Below are 27,386 nucleotides of genomic sequence, written 5' to 3' on the forward strand. Positions count from 1 at the left end.
TTTCTAATCAATGGAGCAATTATTTTTGATTTCTTGCCCACCTTTGGAGTTACATCATGGCAAGGTAACTACACAACCCAAACCTCTACCACAGTGGTCTTGCCCTTTAATCGCAGTACTTGGCAAACTAAAGCCCTGTTCGGGGAGTCACTTAACCCTGCTGAGGAAACCGTTTCTCCGCCTACTGCAGGGCAGCACACCTCAGCACTTTATTTAATAAAGTGCAATTTTCAAGTGCTATGTCTGTATTTACTTTTTGTCCCTCTTTTTATTTTTTTTGCAGGGGGGCGTTTAGCTGATGCTTCTATCCACGGCAGTGTTGATTTTGACAGCAAATTCTGATTTAGTTTTAGTCATAGTCTTTTGAATAAAATTCCATTTAGTTTTAGTCATATTTTAGTCATCTGAAATGTTTCAGTTTTTGTCTAGTTTTAGTCGACTAAATATCATAAGATTATAGTCGACTAAATCTACAGTTGATTTAGTCGACTAAAATGTATGTTGGCGGTGCCTTGATGACGTCATAATGGCTGATTTTACACTTGGTTGCATGCTGAAAATAGCAGATCTACAAGCTCACAACGCGTCGCAGCGCGACGCGTTGTGAGCTTGTAGATCTGCTATTTTGTGCAACACCCGAGCGCAACCAAACATACTGGATCTCTCCTCCACTCGTCCCTCACTAACATCTTATTTGTTGACGAAATAGTCAATATATTTAGTCTTAGTTTTAGTCGTCATAACGTAGTTTTTATTTAGTTTTCGTCAGTGAAAAAAGGTAGTCGACCAACATGTTTCGTCGTAGTTTTAGTCGAAGAAAACAACACTGATCCACGGCAACGCAAAAGGAGTAAGCCGGTAGCCAGATGTTTCCTACACTTCTATGACACTTTGATCCTTTGCGTGCCAACTTCTTTCCAAATAGTCTTGTGATCAATATTATTCATTCATTCATTCATTCATTCATTCATTCATTCATTCATTCATTCATAGGAGTAGGGAGGTGGTCTCCCTAGTCTATAGAGATATAGACCCCCGTGTCGGGTAGACACCTACTGGCTGACAGACGTGTAGTACTGCCTGAGGCTGTGAAGTGCAACATCTGCTATTGTCTCTTGCACGAGCGGTAGAAATTAGGTCTCCGCGGGTTTGCGCGGCGGAAAGGACATGAATCGTACCGATTGCATCTTTAAACGTGCCCCATGTTATTCCCCCTGCACACGCTTTGGTTGAATTGCAGTGACTGATTCATTCAAAGAGAAAACCCCCCTTTGAGATAAAGTTGCGAGAGCGTTAGCCATGCAAAAAATGTAAGCCGGCGTTTACGTTTCCATGTCTGCGTAATGAGTACATGCATGCACAGCGCAGCAGATGAGAGAGCGTGCATGTGTGCCACAGTGCATGTGTGCCACAGTGCATGCAGAATGCAACAGCCCAGGGGTTTCCCTGCATATCAGCGTCTCACACACACACCCGCCTGAATTATTCTGGGACGACAAATCGGAATCCACATACAGTATGCAAAACGCTCAGTAATAAATACTATTTTTACAAACCTCACTTTCTTCCTCTAAGTCTTAGCCTTTTAGTTTTTAGCCTTTTTAATGTTTTCTTTTCTCCTAATAAAATTGTTTTTAAGCCGTTTTGTAAAGCGACTATGGGTACTAGAAAAGCGCTATATAAGTCTGATGTATTATTATTATTATTATTAGATTGTACAATGCAAAATCGTCAGCGTCAATGTAACTCTGATGTATTTACGTCGGAGTTAACCAATTAAGATCTGAGGCGATTCGTAAAAATGTTTTTTTTTTTTAATGTCCACGATTTTTCAAAAATAGCAGATCTACAAGCTCATAGCTCGGTGAGCTTGTATGAGCTTGTATGAGCTTGTATGAGCTTGTAGATCTGATATTTTTGAATAGCCAAAGAAATCTAAAGTGACAAAGATGCGTTCCAGGTCTCAATGAGTTAAATTAACACTGAAGAATGTGCAGTGTAGTCATTTTAAAGTTACGCAACACATTTGTGTGGTTTGTGACTATTGATTGATTATGATGATCAATCATGTATCCTTAAAGCTCATTTGTCCTACCCTCAATCTCTGTGTAGAAGAGAAGGAATCACTTAAAGCCTCTAGACTTGAGTTGGTTTTGTGCTTTTTTTTCCGTCAACGCCAAATCTCTTTGCCAAGAATAGCCAATCTACAAGCTCATAGTGAGCTTGTAGATTGGCTATTAGTGTTTCCCCCAGAATATGGATACTGGGGTTCAAGTTGTTAAAAGTCTTATCGCGATATACAAACCAATACTTTATGGGTATTTTTTTTTATACTTTCACAGTTAAATTAATTCATTAAGACCTGGAACGCATCTGTGTCATTTTTTGATTTGAGCTAAAAAAGCATTATTTTACACTTTTGGCTATTCAAAAATAGCAGATCTACAAGCTCATAGCGCGGTAACGAGTGCCGCGCTATGAGCTTGTAGATCTGCTATTTTTGAAAAACCGTGAAAATGTGTGCAAATCTTTGAAATATAGATTGTTTAAAGCGAACATTTTTAACTCTATTCTTTGCTTCTGGGGGGTCCCTGGAACAACATTTCAGATGGGGGTCCGCGACCAAATACACATCATTTTGGGGGTCCTTGACATGAAAAAGATTGAGCACCACTGATATAGAAACAGAAAACTGTTTTTAGGAGACATGTAGAATCGGCTTCAAGTCTTAATGTGTTAACACTGTGGAATTGTACAGTGATTTTGGGGGAATGGCTCAGAACTAACCTCATTTCCATCTCACTGTGTCATCCAAGAACTGTGTCATGGACAACAATAACATGACAGAGGAAACACCCTGATGGACAAGCACGTAGTGGTACACAGTAAAATCCTTAGTGTTAAGTTAACACAGAGGAGTGTATGAATAGAACCAAACATACCCGTGGTTACATTTGTGCTACTCTTAGAAACTCTTAGTTAGATTGACACTTAGAATTTTACTGTGGAGGTGGGCAACTGCGTGTGTGTGTGTGTGTGTGTGTGTGTGTGTGTGTGTGTGTGTGTGTGTGTGTGTGTGTGTGTGTGTGTGGTTCAGTGAGATCTCACCTCCTGGACAGAAGCTTGTTGAAAGAGGGGGATAAGGGGATTAGTTCTCGGTATGTCAATGTGAATCTGCAGAGAGGGAGAGACACAGACAGAGAGAGAGAGAGAGAGAGAGAGAGACAAACAGAAGCATAGAGCAGGTGAGCACATACAGTATCTGCACATCACAAAGTGACAGGGGGGAGAGAGAGAGTTAGTGGATCTGGCGTCTGATTGGAGGAGCAGACGTTGGTGGGATTTGAAGCTCTGAACCGGGCAGGCGTTCAGTATGTGTCTGTCCATCGTTATGTGAAGGAACCACTTAGAACCCTCTGCGTTCTTTGTCGACCTTTGGCCACCGATTCAGAGCCTCAACCCCACGGACAAGCAGACGGACGGACAGACGGACGGACACGTTGACTGGAAAACAGGCGGACGTAGAGATGCAGCGCAGGCCCTGGTGCCAAGGCAACACGTGTGTGTGTGTGTGTGTGTGTGTGTGTGTGTGTGTGTGTGTGTGTGTGTGTGTGTGTGTGTGTGTGTGTGTGTGTGTGTGTGTGTGTGTGTGTGTGTGTGCGCGTAGTGTACTACATCTGCAGTCCAGTCCAGTCCGGTCCCGTCCGATCCTTACCTCTGTCACCTTTGGCTGTAGCACCAAACTCTCGGGACTCATCCTAGGAATGTCTATGTGGATCTGACAGCAGTATGGGAGAGAAGTATGTCAGACACACACACACACACACACACACACACACACACACACAGTAGACAGGGCATACAGACACACATACACAAATGTATATGCACGCACGCACGCACGCACGCACGCACGCACGCACGCACGCACGCACGCACGCACGCACGCACACACGCACGCACGCACGCGCGCACACACACACGGATATACAAGACACACATAAACAAAGATGTATACAGGAACATAATCCCTAACTGGATAGAATTAGGTCTGGTTCATGATGGAAATGTGTCTGATCAAAGCGTTCATCTCATACCGTCACATCAAAAGAAATTCCAGTTCAATGAAGACAGACAAACACAAACAAACAAACAAACAAACAAACACACAGGCCAGACGACAGTCAACATATTCATGTTTTGCATATTGTTGTGTGTTAAGCGATTCCCACCACCTTTCAGCTGAAAATCAACGCTCCCGGGCGCTCCTTTTAGGTTTGCTGAATGTCCTGTGTATGTGCAAGGTTTAAAATGCATGGCGTTTTAAATCACTTGACAACAAGGCGGGCAGAAATGTCACCGCTTCTGTCAGCCTTTACTGTACCGTACCAGTTAGCAGGCAAGCTAACGACTAACCCCCTGGATAGCAGGCCTATGACATTCATCATACATATTTGGCAGTTAACCATGGACATACTGTAGCTGAACGGAACATCATATTATGTATCCAGGAGTAAGTAAGTAGATACATTTTATTTATAGAGCACCTCTCACTGACAATGACAATCACAAAGTGCTTTACAGGTTTAAAAACACAACAACGTATCAATATAAAACAAAAGAAACAAAGAAAAAAGGCGTGTGAATGAAGGAGGGTGATTAGCGAACTTGCCACATTAGCCACCTGCCATGTGCCGGAAGCTGCTAAGTGTTGCTAACCAGTAAACCAGATGGAGTGGGGACCACAGAATGACATTAACAAATGGGGAATAAGACTTTTTCTTAGTTTCTTTTTTTTTGGGGGGGTTAAGTCGATAAATATAATTAAATGTTTCCATTATCAAATAACATGTGTGTGTGTGTGTGTGTGTGTGTGTGTGTGTGTGTGTCCCACACAATAATGACACGATTATGCAAAGTGATCTAATTAATTGGTGGACTCAATAGACAATTTTCAGAGCCATCACAGCCCCAGAGACACACACACACACTCAGACAGACAGACAGACAGACAGACAGACAGACAGACAGACAGACAGACAGACAGACAGACAGACAGACAGACACACTCAGACAGACAGACAGACAGACAGACACACTCAGACAGACAGACAGACAGACAGACAGACAGACAGACAGACAGACAGACAGACAGACAGACAGACAGACAGACATACTCAGACAGACAGACAGACAGACACACTCAGACAGACAGACAGACAGACAGACAGACAGGCAGACAGGCAGACAGGCAGACAAGACAGGCAGACAGACAGGCAGACAGGCAGACAGGCAGACAGACAGACAGTGGGTGTGTGGTGAATGTCGTTACCTGTCTATATGTGTCTTGGTGATGCTCGTCGTTTCGTGAGTCATAGTACTGCTCGATGAAGCCAAAATACTCCTGTCTTTTCCTCTGTAGAACGCTCTCTCTGCGTTCTGCGTTGGCCGGGAGGTAACCCTGAAAACACACAAACACAGCTCAGTTACTACTGTATACCTGTGAGTCAAAAACGTGGCTAATCGCTCAAACTTCTACACCGTTAGTGTCATGTTTTGTGTGCATTCAACTCATTTTCAGAGCTTCTGATGTTTAGGCCTGTCTTAATTATTTAAAAAAAAAATAGCTGATCTAAAAGCTCACAACGGGTCGCATCGCGACACTTTGTGAGCATGTCGAAAAGCCAGTGGTGGAAAGTAACTAAGTACATTTACTTAAGTACTGTACTTAAGTACAATTTTGAGGTATTTGTACTTTACTTGAGTATTTCCAATTTCCAATACTTTTACTTCTACTCCACTACATCTCAGAGGCAAATATTGTACTTTTACTCCATTACAATTATTTGAAAACTTTAGTTACTAGTTACTTTTCAGATGTAAATTATTATATTATGAAACATACATTAACCACTTTAGCCCTATTTTATACCTAGGCTATGTGAAAATAGCCTATGTGTAAGCAGTGCGACGCGTTGTGAGCTTGTAGATCTGCTATTTTCAAATAGTTTAGTACTTTTACTTTTGGTACTTTAAGTACATTTTGATGCCAATGCTTTTGTACTTTTACTCAAGTACATTTTGAATTCCGGACTTTTACTTGTAACGGAGTACTTCTATATTGCAGTATGGATACTTTACTTTAGTAAAACATTTGAGTACTTTTACCACCACTGCGAAAAGATAATATCGCGACGCGTGGTGTGGGCTTGTAGATGGACAATGTTTGTGCGTCCTCGTTATGCGACAACTTATAAAGTAGAGCTAAATCAGTCAAATAATCTTTCATGTTGATTCAATGATGAAATTTGAAATGAAAAAAAAAAAGACCAGAAACAAAAAGCTTCTCGATTAATAGGAAAAGTCATGGATAGAATAGAATAACCTCTAATACGCTCACTGATAGTTGCAGCCCTTCTGTTGAGTGCTGTTGAGTGTTTAGTGGTTCTTCTGGGCCTGTCACTGGAGCTGCACTTGCAGTTAACTGGTTAATCGAGATAATCGATTATTAAAAATCGTCTAATTGCAAATAGTTGAGATAATCGCCATTATTCATCGTTTTCCAATTATTGTTTCCATGTTGAAAGATTTTCTTACATTTTCTAATATATATAAGCAGAAATAGCTGATCTACAAGCTTAAAAAGTATAAAGTGATTAAATATATCAGTATTGTCTTTGTATATGCTGTTTTATTCATCATATCTGCCCTGTGCAATTTTTTGATAACGAAGCTAAAAAGGCCAAACAGAAATGTAACGTCCATGTCCAACGCCAAAAACACTATTACATTGTTAATCGCAATTATTTGTGTGACAATTAATCGTCAACTTAACCCATTAAGGTCTGAGGTTCCGATTCTACAAATGTCTTCTAAATCCTAACAGTTTTCTGAAAAACGTTATGTTTCTATATCAGTGGTTCTCAAACTTTTTCATGTCAAGGACAGCAACATTATATGTATTTGGCCGTGGACCCCCATCTCAAAATATGTTGTTCCAGGGACCCCCAGAAGCAAAGATTTGAGTTACTAATGTTCGCTTTAAAACAATATATATCCAATGATTTGCACACATTTTCACAATTTTTCAAAAATAGCAGATCTACAAGCCCTTGGTGCCGCACTATGAGCTTGTAAATCTGCTATTTTTGAATATGCAAAGTGTAAAATACCGTAATTTCCGGACTATAAGGCGCACCTGAATATAAGCCGCACCAGCCAAATTTAGGGAAAAATCCAAATGTGTACATAGACAAGCCGCAGGTGTAAAATTCATAGATTTAGAAAGTCCCATAGTGGCCGTTAGCTGTAAAAATCCATAGATTAGCCGCACCGTTGTATAGGCCGCAGGGTTCAAAGCATGGGGGAAAAGTAGTGGCTTATAGTCCAGGAAATTACGGTAATGCTTTTTTAGCTCAAATCAAAAAAGTGACACAGATGCGTTCCAGGTCTTAATGGGTTAAATGTAGTAATGGCCACACAGCCCTACTGGTGTTAGGCCAAGGCATTTGAAAATCGTGTCCGTCTCAAGAGACTACACACACACACACACCTGAGTCCTGAGCAACACACACAAGTTTTGTTCGTGAAACCAAGTATAAGTGACAAAATGACTATTTCTCATCATAAAATGCAGTCCACACAGCAAGAACGACAGATGCATACATATTTTATAAACAGGTGTGCCTCTACGTGGGCATATCCAATTTCAGTTTCAAAGCGATGTGTTAATTAACACATTATGGCCTTCTGTGTTCACTGCAGTTTAAAGGTAGAACTTGGCATAACACCAATGCATTTATTTTCAAATCAACAGTTTTGATTAACAAAATCTGCTTTAAAACTCCACATTAACACATTGAGTGCCATAAGCGGTCCGGACCGTTTTGGGCCATTTTTTTTTTTTTTTTTTTTTTAAACAAAACTTTGGGATCATCCAAGGAGTCTCTAAGAAGGAGAGGCCGGATGTGGATCCATGTCAAAAATAATTCCGGTCGTCGGCTCCAATGTTAACTCCTTGACTAAAAGCTTAATATCTCCCATTTATTTTTAACATGGTGGAAATGAGACGTTTTCGATCGGCGATAACTCTGCAATGGAGGATCGCGTTAGAAATATTATTGTTCCAGGCGTTAGTCGGGACCCTCCGTCGGCGTGCACGCAGGCTTTGTTTACATACGCGTCCTCGTCTACAGCACGCAACATATCAGCGTAAGTGGATGGAAGATATGATGGCACTAGATGTACATTACATTACATTACAGTCATTTAGCAGACGCTTTTATCCAAAGCGACTTACATTAAGTGCATTCAACATAGGTAGGGAACGAAACTACTAATCTCCAGAAGGCTTAAGTGCATTTCCTGCAAAAACAAGCAACCAAGAGTATACCTAGCGCTAAGGTAAAAGTGCAATATATCAGCTACCTACTTTCTTAAACAGATGAGACAAAATAGCTAAATCAAATGAGCACGAGCTAAAACAAATAAGTGTATCGACTAAACAAGATCCAATAAAACAATACAAAAATAAAACAAGAGTTCGTACAACTAGTTAACAACAAGTAGGCCAGGCAAAGAGGAAGGGTAGTGTTTCCTGAAGAGGTGGGTTTTCAGCCTGCGGCGAAAGATGGGCAGTGACTCTGCTGTCCTGACATCAGTGGGAAGTTCATTCCACCACTGTGGGGCCAGAACAGAAAAAAGTCGTGACCGTGTCGATCGACCAGAAGGACCCTTGAGTGACGAGGCAATCAGTTGCCCCGAGGTGGCAGACCGAAGTGGTCGGGCAGGGGTGTAAGCATCGACCATAGCCCAGAGGTAAGAAGGAGCTGTTCCTTTCACTGCCCTATAGGCTAGCACCAGGGTTTTAAACTGAATGCGAGCCGCTACGGGGAGCCAGTGCAGAGAACGGAGAAGGATAGTTGTGTGGGAGATGTAGATGTACCCTATTTTAATAAACCTCTGGCACACAATGTGTTAAGTGACACACGCAAAAATGCACATATGCACGCACACACAACAACACTCAGGCTTATGCAAGACAGAGCAAGACAAGCCGAACTGCACCGTGCGTTCCAAAGACTATTAAAATGCAGGTCTCTGGCCACACAAAGGCATTCACAAAGTAAATTACTCCACAAAACACCACTGACAGACGCCGCTGCACCGAGGAATCAAAGGGGCATTGTTCCAAAAATGACAGCGTTTCACAGTGGAAAACTATTCATCTTCTCCCAAACACGCCAGGAAACCTTTTTTGAAGTGTCTATCAAAGTGCCAAATTGAACAATTTTAGGGTAGGGTAGGATAGCGTCACGCTTCACTTTCTGTTCCATTTAGATCAGTGCTTTTCAAACTTTTTGTGTCCGAGGCACATGGGCAAGTAAACCTCTCAAAGGCGCACCTGTGTGCATGTGTGCATGTGTGCATGTGTGCATGTGTGTATGTGTGCATGTGTGCATATGTGCATGTGTGCATGTGTGCATGTGTGCGCACTAGGGCTGTCAACTTTCCTCAGAAATGATATTTGAATATTGGTCTTAAAAATTGGCAGATATTCAAATATATTCGAATATTATTATCATTATTATACATTTTTCAACAAAAAAAGTTTTGACAGAAACAATACAAAAAACAATGTATCGAGTGCTCGGATCCAATAAAACATATATTTTGTTTGTTTTTATAACTTGATACAGTTTGTTGTATTGTCCCTGTCAAATAAACAAGTTATTTTTATTTCTATATTTGAATATTAATTTTCATATTCGAATATCCATATTTTCCCCATATTCGAGGAATATTCGATATTCACATATTAATTCACCAGCCCTAGTGCGCACCCAGATGTGACACAGAATGGGTTTGGACCACCACACTCTTGCGGTATGGAGCAGCATTGATCAAAGCGGTTGAGCTCCCAGAGAGGTGACGAGTGGAAGCATAACGCAGTGGGAGCTTGTTGAAATCCCAGGGAGGGGAGGTAGCAGTAGAAGGAGAATGCAGGAGGAGCTGTTGAACTCCCAGGGAGGTGAGGAGTCGATGGAGAATGCAGGAGAAGAACATATTCAGTCAGAGAGAAGTGACAGGATCCCCAATGCTGCCCCTGCGAAGTCAGGCATGGGGAATAGTATGGGGAATGAGAAAATACAATTCCATGCTCTTCAAGTGTGACCCAGCCTGGCCGCGGGGCTCTTTCCCTGTCGGTGCTTTTCAGGACGAGCAGAAAACATCAAACTAAGTTCTGTTCAAAACTTTTTCCCCAAAAAACTGTTGATTTAGAAGACATTTTGGAGAATCCCCAGAAGCAAAGATTTGAGTTAAAAATGTTTGCTTGACAGTGGCCGGGCGGTGCATTTCATACCCAGGCCTTCAATGGACAACGCACGCACGCGTTGTCAGCCGCGCGCGTGCGCAAACATTTTTGTTTTTTTCACGGGTGTGTTACTTTTTTTTTAAACTTGAATTTGGTTAATTCTGTTAATTTGGTTAATTCGGTACAAAACATTTACTCCATTAAGTGTGTAGATGTCGGAGGTTTTTCAGAAATTACATTATATATTCAGGGTTCTTGCACCATTTTGAAAGTCAAATTTAAGACTTTTTAAGACCTTTTTAAGACCTCAACAAATGTAATTTAAGACCCAAATAAATGTCGAAACAATGTCTTCCTATATTGAAATTGGCTAATGGGAGTGCAGGCCAGCGGATGGTAAAACTTCTATTAATCCATTAAGACCGGGAACGCATCTGTGTCATTTTAAGATTTTTGGGTATTCAAAAATAGCAGATCTACAAGCTCATAGCGCGGCACCGATATAATACCTCCCCCTACAGGCTGGTATTATAATATGTTACTCTCTACCTCCCCCTACAGGCTGGTATTATAATATGTTACTCTCTACCTCCCCCTACAGGCTGCTATTATAATATGTTACTCTCTACCTCCCCCTACAGGCTGCTATTATAATATGTTACTCTCTACCTCCCCCTACAGGCTGGTATTATAATATGTTACTCTCTACCTCCCCCTACAGGCTGGTATTATGATATGTTACTCTCTACCTCTCCCTACAGGCTGGTATTATAATATATTACTCTCTACCTCCCCCTACAGGGTGGTAATATAATATGTTACTCTCTACCTCCCCCTACAGGCTGGTATTATAATAGGTTACTCTCTACCTCCCCCTACAGACTGGTATTATAATATGTTACTCTCTACCTCCCCCTACAGGCTGCTATTATAATATGTTACTCTCTACCTCCCCCTACAGGCTGGTATTATATGTTACTCTCTACCTCTCCCTACAGGCTGGTATTATAATATATTACTCTCTACCTCCCCCTACAGGCTGGTAATATAATATGTTACTCTCTACCTCCCCCTACAGGCTGGTATTATAATAGGTTACTCTCTACCTCCCCCTACAGGCTGGTATTATAATGTGACTCTTTACCTCCCCCTACAGGCTGGTATTATAATGTGACTCTCTACCTCCCCCTACAGGCTGGTATTATAATGTGACTCTCTACCTACCCCTACAGGCTGGTATCATAATATGTTACTCTCTACCTCCCCCTACAGGCTGGTAGGGCCTGTAAAAGGCCAATCAAAAAGAAGGCCATAAAAAAAACGAAGATTTTTAAGTCCACGGAAATAATGAATTAACCTGAAGGTTAAGGATGATTTAATTTTAATATAGTACAAGAATAGTGTAACTATCTGTAAAATATAACCAATTTATTTAATAAAATTATGTATTGGGTTATAGTAGGCATGTAACGATTCACTCAACTCACGATACGATTCGAATCACGATTCGAGGTTCACGATACGATTTGTCACGATTTTCTCACGATTTTTTTAGCACATTTATTAAAAACCTTGATTATTTATTTTACAAAAATCATGTATTTTTTTAAAAACTATATTTTCTCTTTTCCTCTTTTTAATATATGAAATTAAATAAAGCCTTTTTATTCATGAGGTACATGCATTAACTGACACATTAAGACATATATTTTTTATTTGTAAAATAATAACTTTAAATATATGTCTATAAATAATAAACCTAAATAAATAAATGGATTTTGAAACATCTATCCCAGATGAAATAAATTATAAAGAAAACCTCTTCAAATAAACAAACTAAGGCTTTGCCTTGGGATTTACAAGTTATTTTTTTTAATCTCTGCTACATTCTCAGCATTCTGTATAAAACAACACATTTATGTAATAAGGGAAACTGTTTTAAACTGCTCCAAATGAGATTAGATAAGAATTAATTGATTAGTAGTATCAATGAAATTCGCTATATATCTGAAAGACAGTGTTGAAAGGAGTTTGACGTTGTCAGCAGTCTGATACAATTGTTAAATTAGATTATTATTCATTGCACTCTACAGCCTAGCAACGTCGTCAGACGGGGGAGGGGGTAAACGGTATAGTTTGGGCTATTCATCAATCAAATAAACATGTTTACATGCGACGCACATTTCCCTCTTTATGCAGTGCGATCGCCTAGTTGTTTAGATTTCATAGCCTGAGAGGACGTGAACCCCTCTCTGCCGTTCATAGCCTGCCGTTGAGTGAGTGAAGTAGAGACCAACGAGGCAGCTATGGTGGCCCTGAGGGGAAAAAACTAGTAGGCGGATAACAAGGGAGGGAGTCTTGACTCGATTGCGCCCTCTGCTGGTTGCATCGCGATGTCATATTTTATTGCATCGATTTAAATTGTCACCACTTTGAATCGATTTAAATCGATATACGATAAATCGTTACATGCCTAGGTTATAGCCTATTTGTCTCAATATTTGTCACATTCAGCCCTGGACTTCACTGACTGTAGGGGTCACATTAATCACATTAGAATCACAGATTAGAGATTTTATGTATTCCCCCTGTATTTTTCACTATTTAAAATATAGTATTTCTTAATTTTTAATAATTATAGCTTGTAGATTGGCTTTTTTCACCATTTGAAATTGTTTTAAAATAAAAGGAACAGTTTTCCCAACCGACAGAGAGTCAGAGACAATATTTAGCCTATATATGGTTCTGTATTAGTGTATGAGTCAGTTTTAGCAGATTTCATTCTAATTGGCTACTGTAGACTGCCTATCAATTTCATGGGCCTGGGTAGGGCCACCTGGCCTGGTGGAGATCTGCCCTGTTGCGCAGCAGCACAGCAAGTGAAGGCTCAAACTGTGTGTGTGTGTGTGTGTGTGTGTGTGTGTGTGTGTGTGTGTGTGTGTGTGTGTGTGTGTGTGTGTGTGTGTGTGTGTAGCACAATATTTACTTCTGATCAGTCAAACATTCACTTGAAACTGTTGCCTGATGACAGCTGAGGGGGAAGCGTCCGTCGTTTCTATTCCACATTGTAACCAGTGACATCCGTTATATAGCATACATTTGTTGTTAGCACTTAGCATTCATTAGCATGCTCTGTAGCAACAAGTACTGCCAAACAGTGCTCAACTACAACTACTGCTATCTTTATCAACCAAAAGGGTCACGGGGGCTCTGATTTTGCCCAATGTCCACTTAAATGAGCTTCTGAGCTTACACAGACACCTGGAGCAAATTAATTAACGAGCGACACTGCAGCGCTGACGCTGACGGCCGGGCAACGAGACAAGCTCATCAACTCCAGCTGAGTGAGTGACTGAGAGAAGGAAAAGAGAGACAGGGGAGGGCGGGGCTATCAGCCTATGGAACACACACTGACTGCTGTGTGTGCGTCTCTCACCCGCTCTCAACACAATGGGAGAGATGGAGGAGCGTACTGATAATATATCTTTATGGAAAATACAACACTAGAATACGCACAAATGTTTATGGCTTTCATTTTCCCATGAGCCTTAAAAACATAACCTTCAAATTTAATACCTACGGTCAAATTTAAGACAAATTAAGACCTTAAATTCCCGATATTTTTTTTAAGACAATTTAAGACTTTTTAATGACCCGCGGGAACCCTGATATTACAACACAAAGCTTAATACTTCTGAGAGTTACAATTAAAATATATTGCAGAGACGTGATAGCCCCCATGATTGCAAAAATCCACAACGATCTGGCAAAATTGCGCAGTAGCATGACAGGATGCTGGCTGCACCAGCATAGCCCAGAACAATAACAAACTCACAGTCACAACCAGTCATATTTTCTTATACAACAAGAAAGCGCGCAAAAAAAATATGTGGAAGTGGAACACGCTCAGGATTCGATTCAACAGGCTTTGTCACATATCCCAGACAAGCTGCTGGGAGTGGACCACACACACACACACTGCACACACGCACACACACACACTGCACACACGCACACTGAACTTGAGGCTCGGTCACACACCGGCAGCAACAACAATATAGCCTATAAAACGATCAATAAAAAAGAATATAAACTTGCCATGGCTGCTCCAAGTCCATCCTTCTTTCTTTCTTTAGAAAAGGTTCAATGACGTGGTCGTGCAGTACTGTGTGCTTTAATTCCAATATAAAGGTCCTTCTCGATTGCCATGGAGGCCAATGCTGAGAGTCCAGTCTGTCCAGTCGTATTTCTTGCATATGTCTGTTTTATCAGCCCTGGTAACTCTGGGGTCGGTCGACCCTTCTTTACAATGGCAAGCTTGTCTTCTCGAAAAAGGCTTTGCCAGTAAATCCACCACCAAATCAGTTTGTTCTCCTCCTTCAGCCATTTTTCGTTTTTGGTGCGTTTGTTTGCGAGTTATTTTAGCGAACTCAATCAACTAAAGAGACAACATGAATGAATCCGTTCTTTTGTCTTGGACAACATTTCTTCCCAGCCATGGGATGCAAGCAAGATGTATAGCGTCATCAGGCAGGCCAGCTAGAAGACTCTAAACTCTGTGCTCAGTACTGGTCAGTAAGCATTACACTGCAGTATTAGGAGACGTGTAGGGGAGAAGGAGTAGGAAACGTTTAGAAGAGACAGATCATTTCATGCAGTGCTAAAGTTCAGTATTTAACTGAATGGCTGCAGCTTCCAGTACATCAGTACTGTAAACACAGCAGATATGCCTGTCTGTGATTTTCTTTTGATGTATTTTCGAACAAAACACTTTGGCCTCAAAACTCTGACACTCCACAGGGAACATGGAGGGAAACGCGTCAATGTTTCAGCTGACGTATAGACGCAAAACCTTTTGATTACAGGACAAGGTTTTAACCGCTACAATAAATGCACATCGCTTTAGTTTGTCAGAACTCAGGCTAGCGAGTAGCGATTCCATTTAAACTCTTCAAATGGCTTTCCCCCCCAATGCACCCTCCTCTCCCTCCTTCTTCCTTCTGAGGACAGATCCGTCTTCCCTAACCCATTAATACCTGGAACGCATCTGTGTCACTTTTAGATTGCTTTAGGCTATTCAAAAATAGCAGATATACAAGCTCATAGCGCGGCACCGAGTGCCGCGCTACGAGCTTGTAGATCTGCTATTTTTGAAAAATCGTGAAAATTATTTTTTTTACATTTTTTTCCGAAAAACTGTTAGGATTTAGAAAATGTTTAGAAGCGGCCTCAGGTCTTAATGGGTTAATGGCAGAGAGCCATTAGAGAGATGGAGGGGTTTGGAGGGATGAGGTCCAACGCAAACTGATTAGCAGAGGACGGAGGAAAGCCACGGGCAGGTCACACTAATGCTATATGTCTTTCTTTCTCTGTTGTCCTGCCTCTACTCGCATTTCTCTTTTCATTCCGGTTTCTTTCCCTCTCAGAAGATTAGCCTACAAATTAAAGTAAAGTCACCCTTTAGGATACACACGAGTAATCAGTAACTCCTGCTGTTCTGTTTGCACGAGCGTAAGTTTAAAATAGGGCTTAAAAGGAGTTGTTCACCCAAAACATGTCTTACTATCTATCAATTACACACCTCATGAAGCCTTGAATTCATGGATGTCTTTAGTTTTGTGTCACAATTCCTAAGCCAATAATTTGGTCACGGTTACGCTCACGCGTGGTCAATGGATGAAATGGTTAGACTCTCTACGCTTTCCCCCCCAAATAAATCTACACGTCATACTAGGTATATAGCGTGACACGGTAGAACACACCACTGGTACAGTGGGACGGCTAAGTGGTTATTTTAGACACTGCACGGCCGTGCTTACTGCATACCTGTCTCTGAGTTGCTAGGCGGAGGTCACTTCTCGGATCAAATTGTTGTAATGTGATGTATTGTATTGTATGTAACTTTGATACGGACGTGGTGTGTAAGCTTGTTATTTTTATTGTATATTTTCTTTTGTTAAAATAAGGGTTGAATTAATAGCTCTATATGATGACGTGTTTGTTCCATAACAGGAGCCTCCCTGTCGTCTCCAGCTCGTTGGTAAACAGAAATGCATTTTCAGGACGGGATACCAACGTTATCCAATTAGAAGAGAGAACTCATACAGGACAGAGGATAAACAGGTGATATTAGAAGCGATGACACAAAAATCCAAAGACACATTTTAAACTGGAACAACGTAAAAATTGAAGCTAATGAATGGCTACACTCTCCTGAAATAGAATCTTACTGGTCATGTTGGTCAGCAAAAATAAAATAAAAAGACAAGCTTAATGGAAACCCTGGTTATTATAACAAAACATGGGGATCCCTGAGAAGATCTTATCAAATACAGGTCCGCAGTCTGATGGATAGCCTACACACCAGTGTTGATTTTGACAGCAAATTTTGATTTAGTTTTAGTCATAGTCTTTTGAATAAAATTCCATTTAGTTTTAGTCATATTTTAGTCACCTGAAATGTTTTAGTTTTTGTCTAGTTTTAGTCGACTAAATCTGCAGTTGATTTAGTCGACTAAAATGTATGTTGGCGGGTGCCTTGATGGTGTCGTAATGGCTGACTTTACACTTGGTTGCATGCTGAAAATAGCCTGTTACTATAGCTACAAGCTGTAGGTGCGACGCGTTGTGAGCTCGTTGCGAAGAAGAACCATCAATACCTCCACACAGCCAGTTAGCTTTCCCCTTTCTCCCTCACAAGTGAACATTTAACCGCCACACTCCATTAGTGAATGTACATAGTGCCACGGGCACATGCTCATTCAGGGAGGCGGAAAGGAAAATACTTTCATTTCTTTCCTGCCCCGCCCCCTCCCCCCCTTTTCCCCCCTTCAGGCTCGGAGGCGGTGTGCTCTTTAACTCATTAAGACCTGGGACGCATCTGTGTCATTTTTTTATTTGAGCTAAAAAAAAGCATTATTTTGGCTACTTCGGCTATTCAAAAATAGTAGATCTACAAGCTCATAGCGCGGCAAGATGAGCTTATAGATCTGCTATTTTTGAAAGATCGAGAAAATGTGTGCAAATCTTTGAATATATGTTGTTTAAAGCGAACATTTTTAACTTTATTGTTTGCTTCTGGGGGTCCCTGGAACAAAATATTTTGAGAAGGGAGTAGCAAATACATATAATTTTGGGGGTCCTTGACATGAAAAAGTCTGAGCACCACTGATATAGAAACATACGTTTTTTCAAAAAACGTAGTATTTAGAAGACATGTTGTATAATCGGCTTCAGGTCTTAATGGGTTAAAATAAATGAAATACGAATGGTGTTACGCTCCGACAAAATTATTGTTTCTGTGAACGTGAGTGCGTGTGTGTGTGTGTGTGTGTGTGTGTGTGTGTGTGTGTGTGTGTGTGTGTGTGTGTGTGTGTGTGTGTGAGAGATATTTCAAATGAAGGTTATAACATCTCTCTGACCCTACAGCCCCCCCTCCCTTTTTTCTTTAGTTTTTTAACGGCCCAGAATAGGGACGCCGGGGTTCATGTGGTTAATTTATGCCATTTCTAATAATGAGGCAGGGGGAACCGCAGTCCCCAGTTGTCCCAGGTACAATTCCAGGCCAGCAATGTGTCGAACATGACTGGTCGAAGTGTCCTTGAGCAAGACACCTAACTCCTAACTGCTCCGCGCCGCTTGAGGGCAGCAATCAGCTGGCTTGAGCTCAGTGGCGTTCCCAGGAATTACATTTAGGGCAGGCGAGATGTGGGGGGGTACTCGGGAAAAAAATCTCGAGGGGAAATTCGGGGGAAACAATTTAACAGCAACATAATCTCTCAAGAACAGATTCTGCTCTGCGTTTGAATCTGTCGGTAGCCGTGTTGACAACCCGTGCGCATTGGTTTCAAGTGGGCGTGCCTTCAGATCAGGAAGCAGGCCGCGCTTTGCCCAATCAAATGTAGTGGGCGGGATTCACGTGTCCGTCGATCCTTCCCCACTAGAAACAAACCGAAACTAATTTAACAATAGCGTCCAAGGAGCAGACAAAACCACGGAAAGATATTCACATTTTAACTTGCTCTTTCATCATAGAAACAAGTGGGCTTAGAACCAAAACGATCCATGTTCTCTGGGAGAAGTGGTGTTAGTGTTCCGTGTAGAAATATTGTTAGTGGGAATGAAAACATAGTCGCACCACCGGAAGTGGAGCGGTGAAGGCAGACCAAAACCCCGGTTTCCTTGCGCACAGGTGCTACGTTTTCTTCCTCCCAGAGCCAACTGAGATAGTCAAAAACAGCAGAGGGCGCTGTTTTTCCTTTTCATTTGGCGCTGGGTTCCCAGATTGACAGCAACACTACACTGACTACAAAACTGAAAAACGTTAACAAAAACAATATGCAAGTATAATCAATCAATCAATTCTTCAGCGTGGTCTCTTCATGTTGTAGTTTAGTAATGAATGGCTCAAGCTGCTCTCAGAGCCCCTTTTATGCCAGGTGAGTACAGGTGATGGCCCAGACCCCCACCACTGGCACTCCTGGCAACCCATGAAGATAAAGGCATACATTTGCATCACTATAGGGGAGGGTCGCTCTGCTGAATGGATACGATGGATTAGCTGCCTGCCCGCGTGAATGGACGAGGAGGCGGGGCTAATGGGCGGCTAATGGGCGGCCATAGCTGAGTGGTTAGTGAGCCCGCCTAGGGAACCAGCTGGCCCTGGTTGCCCCAGGTTCGATTCCAGGCTATCCCAGCATATGTGCCGATGATATGAAATTTGTCCCTGAGCAAGACTCTTAACCCCAATTGCTCACAGGTTCTCATTGGAAACAAGACCGCAAGGACTTTCATGAACGACCTGTTAAAAGGAAGTATCCTTATCCTTATGGTCCAACGGCCTGTTTGGATTCTTTTCACTGCCTGTTTCTCAGTCAGTCTTTTACTTTATTTTCTAGTTGGGCAGGCGGCCGCCTGCCCTGCCTCTATGGTGGGTACGCCACTGGTTGAGCTGACACCGAATGTCCCCCGGCCCCGTGGGAGCAAGTAGGTCAATATTAACGCAGGGAGGAACGTTAGCTGGAACGCTATTAAAAATGAAGCCGACAAATGAATTTTGTCGCCTACCTGAAAATGTATTTTCAGTTTATCAAAGAGCTAGAGAGACTGGGAGACTCCTGTTACTGAACAAATGCTCTATAGGAGTGATTAAAAGTAGGTAGTGGAGCAAAGATAGCAAAAATAGCCGATCTACAAGCTCAAAACGCGTCGAAGTTTTGAGCTTGTAGATCTGCTATCTTTGAATTGGAATCTTGTTTTTCTTTTTTTGCTATTTTTTTATTGGAATCCTGAAAAGTCATTTCAAATGCATTTAGTTATACTTATGTTAACTTTATGAACTTAAATACAAACACATTGGCCATAAAAAAGACAGTATGTTAATAGTAGTCATTAAGCTACTAATATAGACTGAAGTCATTAAAGCGGGTCATGTTTGCAACAATCATAACAGCTGAAATCAATAATATATGAGTATTCTGATATTAACCTGCGGGCCACATTAAGTGAAGGTGGGGGCCGCATGTGGCCCCCGGGGGCCGCCAGTTGCCCATGTATGATCTACTGTATACTTTGACTCAAGTACAGTGAGGTCGAGTACTTTGTCCACTACTGCTTAGCATGCATCATGCGCTCTACCCCGGGGGGAGGCTCCTTCTCGTCTGTTGTCGGGGAGGAGAAGAAGGGGGTGGAGGGAAGGGAGAGAGGGGGGGGGTGGACAACACTGGCCCAGCCCAGTGGGGGAAGAACATCAAATATGTTGCAGCACGCCCGGTAGGCATGTAACGATATATCGTAAATCGATTTAAATCGATTCAAACGGGTGACGATTTAAATCGATTTAATGAAAAAGTGAATCGCGATGTGAAAAATAGCCAGAAGAAACATTTGGAAAGGTGGAAAACTTTAGTTAAACTTGCAGAGTGACGCATTACTTTACCTGGTTTACATGTTCTGATAGTTGTACTTGAATGTTGACATGAAATAATAATCCCATTTAGTGTTTCATTAGCGCGAGCGTGAAAAAAACAAAAAACAGCGTGTAGTGGTGACGCAGTTGGTAAACACAGACACGTTGAAAGGCTAGGACCATGATACCAAGGATTCGACAGTGATGTCATCATTATGCAACCCGGAAGTAAAGATACCAAGGATTCGTCAGTGATGTCACTGACATGTGCAAAAGAAAATACAGGATCTTTGTAAGAGAATTGATAGAGTTTTCAGTCATTTGCTACTGTATTAAAAAGAGGATAAGGGAAAACACAGTATTGTAAAAGAAAAAAAAGAATAAAAGAGAAGAAAATACTGGATTTGTGTAAGAGAAAGAATAAAAAAAAAGTTTCGGTCATTTGTCTGGAAAATATTTTTTTGTGAAAGAAAATCGTGGAAAATCGTATCGTGAACCTCAAATCGTGATTCGAATCGTATCGTGGGTTGAGTGAATCGTTACATGCCTAACGCCCGGTGAGCAGCACAAGGGCATGGGGGGACGCTGCTGGAGTGAAGCTTTATTAGGTGACGGCCAGGTTTATGGAATACAGCTTGTGGCTTGGGGGAGTCAGTCAGTCAGTCCGTGTGCGTGTGTGTGTGTGTGTGTGTGTGTGTGTGTGTGTGTGTGTGTGTGTGTGTGTGTGTGTGTGTGTGTGTGTGTGTGTGTGTGCGTGTGTGTGTGTGTGTGAGAGAGAGAGAATAGATTTTCAGAGGCTGATCCCTCCTCATCTATTTCCCCTGTCGATTTGTGCTGCAGAAGAAGGATTTGAGGCAGGTGTGATTGGACACTTCAGGGGAGGACGAGAAGCTCTCGCCGTGCGCCTTAAGTCCTACGGGAAGGTCTTAACCACATCGACCCTGGAGTCCCATTGTTTTTTTGTAGGCCAATCTACAAGCCCAAAACAAAATGTAGCTATTTGTCGTACAACAAATTAAACAGGGCTTAAGTGGTTAATAGCCAGGCGTAGGTCTGGCCCAGGACTAAAGATCGCACACCCAGGAAATGTGTTTCCCCCGGTGTAGAAACAAAGATTTTGTTGCACGGCGCGCGCTTCGCTTCGCGCGCGCCGTGTTTGGGATTGGTCTAAATAGTTTCGGGAATAATTTAGTCTACTGGGGGGTATATTTCTCCCAAGGCATGCACTCGCCTGGTGACGCAACTCCCTGCTTAACGTACACGGCGCGCGTTTGGGATTGGTCTAAAAAGTTTCGGGAAGAATTTAGTCTACTGGGGGGTATATTTCTCCCAGATATGCACTCGCCTGTTGACGCAACTCCCTGCTCAACGTACACGTCGCGCGCTCCGTGTTTGGGATTGGTCTATGAGTTTCGAGTATGATTTAGTCCACTGGGGGGTATATTTCTCCTAGGTATGCACTCGCCTGGTGACGCAACTCCCTGCTTAACGTACACGTCGCGCGCTTTGCGCGCGCCGTGTTTGGGATTGGTCTAAAAAGTTCCGGGAATAATTTAGTCTACTGGGGGGTATATTTCTCCCAAGGTATGCACTCGCCTGGTGACGCAACTCCCTGCTTAACGTGAATGTGTGAATGTGAACAAACAACCAACCCCAAAAAACGAAACAAAAACCCCCAAAACGTAGTTAAATGTTTTAGATGCATCCTCCCAGCGTGAGTGACATTTTATTATCCTGGCTGTCAAAATGTTAAGAACACATTTTGTCACTTTTCTCCTGCGTTTCTTTAACCCATTAAGACCGGGAAACTTATCTGTGTCATTTTTAGATTTCTTTGGCTATTCAAAAGTAGCAGATCTTGAAGCTCATAGCGCGGCACTCGGTGGCGCGCTATGAGCTTGTTTATCTGCTATTTTTTGAATAGCCAAAGAAATCAAAAAATGACACACAGATGCGGTCCCGGGTCTTAAAGAGTTAAGCTGGAGGTGACAGACGGCGATTGTTGTTGTTCTGTCGCTGAGATCTGAGAATAAACAACAACAACATTGGATTTCAGATGAGTGACGGTTACAAACCAGAGGATGGGATGATGTCAACAGCTTTGTCTGTGACAGTCTCATCTTCATCTGTCACAAAGTGACACAGCTTTCAGGTGTTTGTATGTGTGTGCGTGTGTGCGTGTGCGTGTGCGTGTGCGTGTGTGTGTGTGCATGTGCCAAGGATGAAACTTTAGAGACAACAGAGTGCCAAAGTTTTTCATTTTTGCACTTAACTCATTCCCTGCCAATGACATCTTTTGACGGCTCTTTTTTTCCCCCCGAAATTTCACACAGAACCAGGAGATAACGCAACCCAAAGATTTACTGCTCCATTCACTTCCTGGTTAAAATATTAGCAAAATATTCTGAATCTCTGCTCCTGTGTTTTACTATGTATTTTTGAGCGAAAGATGCTATTTTCAACTGGCTATAACAAGCGAACGGGAATCGCAATGACATGTTTTTTTTTTTTTCACGGAAGCACAATGAAAGCCTCTGTGATTAGCAACCATCAGGGGATCGATCATACTGGAGATAAATATTATGTGACTACTTGAAAAGGTAACAAAATCGCAAAATCCTGGCAGTCTGCGTTTTTTTTTTTTTGGCATGAGTTGGTGGCAACAAAACAAATTACAATAATAGCACATTGTTTCTATTCATTCATTCAATAAAAAAAAGATTATCATAATATCAATGGCAGCAGGGACAAATCAGTTCTTTCAAAGCAAATTGTGTGCTTGTGGATGCATATCGGGTAGGTTCACCACTTTTGCGTGAGACTGTCGTACGAGTATTGGGCAGAAGTGGTTAAGGGGCTGTGCCTGCAACTTGGCTGCACACGTTGACGATACTCTGCAGTTTAGTTTTCGAGGGCAAGTGACCTTCACTTCTTCTAGCTCGTCTTCCCTCTCTCTATCTCTCCTCCTCGCTCTTCTTAACCCCCCCCCCCCCCCAACCCTCTCTCTCTGCTGTCTTCTCCCCAGTGCAGAAGCACTAGTCCAGCAGCCATCACTCACACTGGTACCCTGAGGCCACAAACGTCTGCACTGCTAGAAAAGTTGTGTGTGCGCGCCCACACACACACACACACACAGGTGGACTAAGTAAGTTACTATCATAGTCAACATACTCATTCACGCACGCGCGCGCACACGCACACACACACACACACACACACACACACACACACACACACACACACACACACACACACACACACACACACACAGCTGGCCTGCCTTAAGGCCTCAAACAACTCTGCAGACCACTGACACTCAATTCTGACCCTACAAAAGTGCTGAATCCTAAGTTAATCAAAGCACTTCACACAGCCCAAACACCACACCACACACACACACACACACACACACACACACACAAACCTTTCTTTAATGATGCTTTATCTGCAGCACATTAGCTAGTGTGTGTGGTAATTAATGGGAAAGTCATGGCGTTCAAGAAGCCACTCTTCTCTCAGCAGACTAGAGGAGCTGTAAACCGCAACAATGGCTTAATGAGTAAACACAGCGCCCTTCATGAATAAATTATCTGCGCTTCGCAATTCTCCCTGTTGAAGTTTTATAAAGGAGCGAAGAAACACACCAACAGCAGCCTTTACTGCTGGCCATAAATCATACAGGGAATGAATCTGAGAGGACGAACATGACACATGTGCAGTGGTGGAAAGTAACTAAGTACATTTACTTAAGTACTGTACTTAAGTAACATTTTGAGGTATTTTTACTTTACTGGAGTATTTCCAATTTCCAATACTTTTACTTCTACTCCACTACATCTCAGAGACAAATATTGTACTTTTACTCCAGTACAATTATTCAAAAACTTTAGTTACTAGTTACTTTGCAGATATAAATTATTATATAATACAGAAACCACCTCGGCCCTATTTTATACCTAGGCTATTTGAAAATAGCCGATCTAAAAGCTCACAACACGTCGCATCGCGACGCGTTGTGAGCTTGTAGATCTGTTATTTTCAAATATTTAGTACTTTTACTTTTGGTACTTTAAGTACATTTTGATGCCAATACTTTTGCACTTTTACTCAAGTAGATGTTGAATTCTGGACTTTTACTTGTAACAGAGTATTTCTATATTGCAGTATTGGTACTTTTACTTAAGTAAAAAATGTGAGTACTTGTTCCACCACTGTATCGGGCTATAATAAAATCTGACTTGGCTTCAAGTCAGTCCTATAATCATTGTCCACATCATGCGCCATCGGACAGTCTGTGAGTGCGTGCGTGCGTGCGTGCGTGCGTGCGTGCGTGCGTGCGTGCGTGCGTGCGTGCGTGCGTGCGTGCGTGCGTGCGTGCGTGCGTGCGTGCGTGCGTCTTCAACTTACCGATAGGAGCTTCCACGTGATTGGCCGAACCTGTCGTGGGATGCCCGACCAGCTCAGTTTCCGTAGTTCGTCTGCAAAGGACAAAAAAAACACAAAAACAATATAAATAAAGGATGAAGTGACAATGTTACACAATACATTTTATAATCTAGTCCTATATTGATCCTGATCAGAGCAAGTAGTCACAGAGATACGGCCATTTAAATGTGTCCAATTGAGTTTGTTTTGTTGGTGTGACTGTCGTCATGCCAGACCCCTGAACAGTGTGACCCCTGACCCCAGACCCCTGAACAGTGTGACCCCTGACCCCAGACCCCTGAACAGTGTGACCCCTGACCCCAGACCCCTGAACAGTGTGACTATCGTCATGCCAGACCCCTGAACAGTGTGACCCCTGACCCCTGAACAGTGTGACTATGGTCATGCCAGACCCCTGAACAGTGTGACTATGGTCATGCCAGACCCCTGAACAGTGTGACTATCGTCATGCCAGACCCCTGAACAGTGTGACTATCGTCATGCCAGACCCCTGAACAGTGTGACTATCGTCATGCCAGACCCCTGAACAGTGTGACTATGGTCATGCCAGACCCCTGAACAGTGTGACTATCGTCATGCCAGACCCCTGAACAGTGTGACCCCTGATCCCAGACCCCTGAACAGTGTGACCCCTGACCCCAGACCCCTGAACAGTGTGACCCCTGACCCCAGACCCCTGAACAGTGTGTGGGCCAAGTTTGGTGCCGATTGGAGGAATGGAGCGTCTTCAGCCTGTGTTATCTGGTGAGACTATTCTCATGGCAGACCCTGCCCTGAACAGTGGATATGCCAAGACAGGAGCAACTGGGGGCCAAAAAATAGCAGATATCTGCTATTTTTGAATAGTCAAAGTATAAAATATGGATGTAAGTGGTTAAAATGATTATGATGAACAAATTTTGCTGCGGACCACCTGGTAAAAAAAAAATCAGGTAAAAATCTAAAAATCTGTAATTAATGCATAAACATAATTATGACCGGTATTCTTATCAGATGTCCGATAAATTTGAATCATTCCGGACATTAGGACCGGCTGATTAAAATCCTAGCGCGACCCTTGGGTGCTTCTCGTCTACATTCAGGACATTGTGACAAGTCAAAAGCCAGGGGAAAGAACGTCGCTTCAACAGTGCAGCAGAGGCCAGCCTAGGTGTGTGTGTGTGTGTGTGTGTGTGTGTGTGTGTGTGTGTGTGTGTGTGTGTGGGGATGAGCTGTCTGACTTGAAGGGAGGATTTGTCCACAGAGAGATCAGCCGTGCCACCGCACATTAATCACCAGTGCGGCGCGTCGAACACCTCGGTTCGATTTGAGCTAAAAAGCATTATTTTACACTTTGGGCTATTCAAAAATAGCAGATCTACAAGCTCGTAGCTACGAGCTTGTAGATCTGCTATTTTTGGAACAACATATTTTGAGATGTGGGTCGGCGGCCAGTTGCTCAGTTGTGAGCTTGTAGATCGGCTATTTTCAAATAGCCTAGGTATAAAATAGGGCTAAAGGGGGTTAATGTATGTTTTATAATGTAATAATGTATATCTCCACAAGTAACTAGTAACTTACGTTTTCAAATAATTGTAGTGGAGTAAAAGTACCATATTTGCCTCCGAGATGTAGTGCAGTAGAAGTAAAACTACTGGAAATTGGATATTCTCTTAGTAAAGTAAAAGTACCTCAAAATTGTACTTAAGTACAGTACTTGAGTATATGTACTTAGTTACTTTACACCACTGCTTCCAGCCTATATATGCAGGGTTTAGATTCAGCCATCAGCATTCAACAGGATGGGGGGAGGAGGGTGGGGGAGGGGAGGGGGAGTTGATAAGTCCTATGCGTGCAGAGTGAGTGGTATTGATTAGCCCTGCCTTGCGGTTGTTCTTCTTCAAGGCGAATGCAGCGGAGGAGAGGGTCATGACAGACAGCAGAATAGGAAGTAGCCCCGGCCTCGCTAAGCAGCAATGGGCTAAGCAGTCCATTGGCTAAATTGAGTGAAACGCATTAGGGATGTTCAGGCTGATGGGAGCCACAATTCATTCACCATGGCTACTATATATACCGCCCCCCAACCGCCCCACACACACACACACACACACACACACACACACACACACACACACACACACACACACACACACACACACACACACACACACACACACACACACACACACACACACACACACACACACACACACACACACACACACACACACACACACACACACACACACACACACAATCCACCTTCCTCCTCCTTCTACCGTGTCCCCGGTGACTTTAACCCATTGAGACCTGAAGCCGATTCTACACGTCTCCTAAATCTCAACAGTATTCTTAAAAACGTATGTTTCTATATCAGCGGTGCTCAATCTTTTTCATGTCAAGGACCCCCGAAATTATATGTATTTGGCCGCGGACCCCCATCAAAATATGTTGTTCCAGGGACCCCCCAGAAGCAAAGATTTGAGTTAAAAATGTTCGCTTTAAAAATATATATATTCAAAGATTTGCGCACATTTTCACGATTTTTCAAAAATAGCAGATCTACAAGCTCGTAGCGCGGCACTCGGTGCCGCGCTATGAGCTTGTATATCTGCTATTTTTGAATAGCCAAAAGTGTAAAACAATGCTTTTTAGCTCAAATCTAAAAATGACACAGTTCCAGGTCTTAATGGGTTAATTACATAGAAATCCAATAGAGTGATGTAGTGCGTAACGCGG

At 42.4% G+C, this 27,386-nt stretch overlaps 1 protein-coding gene across 2 annotated transcripts in view; it reads right to left on the minus strand.

The window, feature by feature from the left end:
- The window catches only part of tbc1d22a (TBC1 domain family, member 22a), a 181,691-nt gene that overhangs the window by 109,138 nt on the left and 45,167 nt on the right, over window positions 1-27,386 (minus strand). Inside the window, exons 6-8 of one of the 2 annotated variants that reach the window (XM_080421527.1) lie at window positions 24,630-24,700; window positions 5,333-5,461; window positions 3,716-3,778 (exon numbers count right to left, since the gene is read on the minus strand). In XM_080421527.1, the coding sequence (XP_080277653.1) occupies window positions 3,716-3,778; window positions 5,333-5,461; window positions 24,630-24,700 (263 nt within the window). Of the gene's footprint in view, window positions 1-3,108; window positions 3,175-3,715; window positions 3,779-5,332; window positions 5,462-24,629; window positions 24,701-27,386 lie in introns of both variants that reach the window. The other variant, XM_080421526.1, reaches the window with a different exon arrangement.

This window comes from Gymnoscopelus braueri (assembly GCF_963280865.1).
Source record: "Gymnoscopelus braueri genome assembly, chromosome: 23".
Lineage (NCBI taxonomy): Eukaryota > Metazoa > Chordata > Actinopteri > Myctophiformes > Myctophidae > Gymnoscopelus > Gymnoscopelus braueri.